This window comes from Lactuca sativa, chromosome 2, assembly GCF_002870075.4.
Source record: "Lactuca sativa cultivar Salinas chromosome 2, Lsat_Salinas_v11, whole genome shotgun sequence".
Taxonomy (NCBI): Eukaryota; Viridiplantae; Streptophyta; class Magnoliopsida; order Asterales; family Asteraceae; genus Lactuca; species Lactuca sativa.
In genome coordinates, this window is record NC_056624.2 from 191,214,748 (window position 1) to 191,219,357 (window position 4,610).

The 4,610-nt window shown below is 31.5% G+C and overlaps 1 protein-coding gene across 2 annotated transcripts; it reads right to left on the minus strand.

The window, feature by feature from the left end:
* Positions 1–2,038: 2,038 nt before the first annotated feature.
* On the minus strand, positions 2,039–3,271 carry LOC128132103 (uncharacterized). 2 transcript variants are annotated; one of them, XR_008230027.1, is made up of 3 exons: positions 2,640–3,271; positions 2,179–2,555; positions 2,039–2,098 (listed from the first exon to the last, which is right to left on the minus strand). XR_008230027.1 is itself a non-coding variant. In XM_052768141.1 (2 exons), exons 1-2 carry the CDS (start codon positions 3,221–3,223, stop codon positions 2,408–2,410), a joined length of 732 nt encoding a protein of 243 aa, XP_052624101.1. In that variant the 5' UTR covers positions 3,224–3,271; the 3' UTR covers positions 2,039–2,407. The 2 variants fall into 2 exon arrangements, 1 of the variants encoding a protein (XP_052624101.1); XM_052768141.1 differs by having other exon boundaries at positions 2,039–2,555.
* Positions 3,272–4,610: the final 1,339 nt, after the last annotated feature.

Sequence of the window (4,610 nt, forward strand, 5' to 3'; positions counted from 1 at the left end):
ACTAGACCCCCAAATAATTTTTGCCATCCGGAGACGGAACTCTAAAGCTGCGTTCTTTGGGTCAATAAGAACACGTATTGGTTGACCTGAAACCAATTGCTCCATAAACATACAAAGAAAAACATCGCAATCTCCCAAATGACTACTTTGTTGGGGCACATTTTCTTCATAAATGAATTGCATATTCAATGGAATCCTTGGGATGTTCCTCCGCGCCCAATACTTAATCTTGTCCAAATAATTTGCCACCCGACGTTCAAATTTGGAAAAGATTCCTTCGGATTGGAATTTTTCATAAGCACCTCTACCAAGACTGTCATAAATATGCACTTCCATTGACGCTAATCGTAGTTCCCCAAATAGCCAATGATTAGGGGATGAATGAATCGGCAATAAGACCTGTATAAGGATCAGAAAATAAAATTATGTTTATTTACATCACAATACAAAAACATAACAAAAAAACGATATTATTTTCAATATAAACTATTAAGTTTACCGTATCAACATCCCACCAAGCAACCATGAAGTTGGGGTATGTAGCAATACCATCCATAAACGCCCTCCAATCCTGTCCTTCTTCCAAAGCATGAGAAACAAAAAATTTGGAGGCATTATTGTATGTCGGTCGCTCTCAAACCGTCTCTCCATCAAAACTCGGTACCAAATGGTTATATGCTGCACACATGATACTTTTGTTATTGACTAAAAAACAATTAACTTTTAAAAGAATTAATTAACAATTTATTTACCGCTGACTCCAATCATCCGTCGTGTGTATGCCCAAACAATGAGCTCCAAAAATCTCTATCTAACACGAAATTAAACAAACGATGCTGCACATCGTATGAATGCAATACATAATTTTGGATGACATCCTCACCGCCTGCTACGTAAGGTTGCAGGCGTAACATGGAGAAGTCATGAGCAACACCAAAAACTGGAGGAGGAACGGGGCTTGTTGATTTCATACCAACCTTCTTTTTTGTTCTTCTTTTTTGTTTCGGTGTCGTGTGCAACTAAAAACAAAATTCAAATGTTTAAATGTATATCTTTCAGATAATTCACATAAACATAAAATCATCAGTTTATAAATAAAACGAATACCTCGGTGTAAGGAGTGCATAAAAATTGTGATGGTTTTCGACTCCTAGGTTTATCGGGTGTAACTTCTTTGTCATCATCATCATCATGAAAATAATCTACATTTCCCATTATTATAAGTTCGTCTTCATCCGGCACATCATCATCAAATTTGTTCCCTGCATTGTCATTCCTCTCCTCCCACTCCTACATTAAAGATAATACTTTATACTTAATAACGAAATACACATAATTTAATAACCAATAATATCTAAATAAACAAAATATTAATATTAATGTAACTATATAATAACCTCTTTAACTTCACTATAATCGTTTACATCAAACACATCATCATCAAATTTGTTCCCCGCATACTGATTACTCTCCTCCAACACCTACATTAAAAATATAACTTTTTACTTAATAACGAAAGACACTTTATTAAAAAGTAATTATTAAAATCGTAAAGGTAACATCTATAACAACCTTGTCGTCTTGAGTATCACCAAAAACATTTTGAGTTGTATTGTTTTTATTCATCACTTCATCTTGCACAACCTATATTTTCAAATATAAAATATGAACACAGGTATTCATATATGTTAATAAAATTTAATAAATAATGTAGCGTGTAACTAACCTGTTCATCATAATTTCTTTGTGACACTGTCGGTTCCTCAAAAATAATGTTGTTCCAAAATTGTTCATTATTCACTTCTTCATAACAAACCTCTGTAGGTTTTTGTTGATTCATAAACACATGCTGCTCCAGTGCATGTACCCGTTTCAACAACTCGTCTAGCTTGTGTTTCCCACTGCCCCGACCTCTACCATGAGAGCGACCACTGGACGACATACTAGACGAAGATTCGTCTTGTCTCCTAAAATGGTCCCGTACTGGGGATGGAACTGCTTTCCCTTCACCATATACATACTCTTGAAATGACATATAATAAAAAGATGTCATCTCACCATCACCCGGTAACATGTTTTGTCTTGGTGGTAGCCCCTCCTAAAAAATTAAACATATTAAAAATGCATATAAAACTATAATAATCAACTTTATTAATAATAAACGAAATATTTTTAAACCTGCATCTTTGACCAAATCTTGTTCACGTCAACCCATTTCAATTTTTTTGTTCCGCTCTATCTTTTCATCCGAGGCAAGTCTTTATTTTTTCTCAATGCAAATCCACATGCACGAACAGCCGGAATCATCTCATATATCCATATCTACAATTTTGTACAATAACAGTAATAAAAGTTAAAATTAAAATAAAAAATATAACAATAAAACAATTTAAATATAATAAAATTTTTATACCCTAATTGGAGCCGTAAATCCTGAGACGGAATACTTTAAAGTTTGACCACGCTCAGGAAGTGATAAATAATGATGTATCTTATTCCACGTATCCTCAAGGTCAACATAAGTAAAATCCCATAGATAGCTACCCCAAGCGAAGCTAACAAAACAAAAAAAACAAAATTGATTATTATATAAATTATAACTTTAATAAAATAGAACTTTTAACGTAAAGAAAATATACCTATTCCAGAGATCCAAATTCTCAGCCAAATAAAACCAATCTTGTGGCACCCGATCGTTAACTTCTTTGCCCAAAAAACCTTCACACAAAATGTATATCAAACATACTCTAACTGCATCAAGGTCGTCAAGTGCTAGGAATGTTTGATTTAAAATTAAACTTTTCAGGTCGCCGATTTTCACCGAACTATTAGTATGGTCCGGAAATAGCCGTTCACTCAGTAAACATCTTTTTTTACTGCTTATTAATTTTTCCGACCCTTTTCTCCCAATGTTTTTTGGATACTCCCCAAAATTGAAGCCGGTAATCAAACAAAACTCTTCCGGCCCATAAACCATTTTGGTATTGCCTACTTGAAAATATAAACGTTTTATTCCATCTGGAGATAAAACAGGGTCTGGCCGGATCTGATGAAGGAACATTTTATGAAACAATAAAGCGTCCCCTTGTAAACGAGGGACATCAATAAAATAGCCAAAGACGGTATTTCTGAAAATAGCACGTCGGGCATCATCTAAAACTTCAAAGACTTCCCATATGTTACCGCCAGAGCCTTTTAGGTTCGCAAAGGCTTTCGTATTCATTAAACTAAAATCATGCTGCAAAAAAAAACACAAAAACAAATTTGATAACTAAAAAATATATATTTTTTTAAATATATGATTACAAACTGCAAATACTTTCTTAATTACTAATATATATATTTCCCCGATAAAAAACAATAACATACACATATATAAACAATTTTCCAAGTTATACAATAAATATATTTACGATAGAAAGCAATATCATACATAATTATATAAATATTTTCAACTTAAACATATTTTCAACTTAAACAAATTTTCAACTTAAACGACAAATATATAAACAATTTTTATCTTTCTAATTAAAACTAACATTATATAACCATATAAACAAAAAAATTTAAAAATAAAACGACAACCAAACTAACAATTTTGCAAGTTATACGACTACTTTATACAAAATTTTCAACTTATACGACAAATAAAAACAATTTCTAACAATATATATACGACAAATTTTCAACTTATACAAATGTTATACGACAAATATATATACAAACAACTATTTTGCAGTTTATATAAACAATTATAGGATAAAAATTTACAAGATTTCAGGTTATACAACAACTAAAAAAACTACAAAAATAACAAATTGTAAACATTATCTACGCAGTCTCTACTTGTCTCTACTTGCATTTAAACTTCAAGTATACTAAAAATATACTAAAACTATCAAACACAACAAAATTAACTTTAAAAAAAAAAATAACTTTAAACATTAAAAGAGTTAAAATCTAATCATATTTGCGGGATTGTTGACATAATCCTCAATTTTCTTCAAAAACTAGCCAAAATTCCGAGAGAAGCCCAAAGTTAGAGAGAGTTTTTGTGTAGAGAATGGTGAAAATGAAAAAAAAAAAAAAACGTTTTTATACCTAAAAATCACCCATTTCGCAGATGAGAAGGTCCCATCTGCGAAATGGGCATCTCATCTGCGAATGTACAAGTGCCTGAAGCACAACTGTGCTTCAGACACTTGTACATTCGCAGATGAGATGCCCATTTCGCAGATGGGACCTTCTCATCTGCGAAATGGGTGGCTAAATATGTAATCCCGATTTTTTTTGGCTATTTTTGTAATGCAATTAGTATAATTGGCTATTTTTGTCATTTTCTCTTTTCTTTTAGTAGGTTACTAATAAAGAAAAACAAATAAAATAATTAATAAGGGTATTTTGGTCTTTTTAAATCGAATAGAAACGAAAAATGTAATAAAATCATATTATAAGGACAATCCAAATTCAGAAAAAGAATAGGGACCAAACATGAATTTTTTGCAAACCATACAAAAAAAATTTAATAGTTTGTTTTATATTTATCTATCCACTTAACAAAATTATATATATTTTTTCTTTTTTATCCCTTTCTAAACCACCCTCATTAA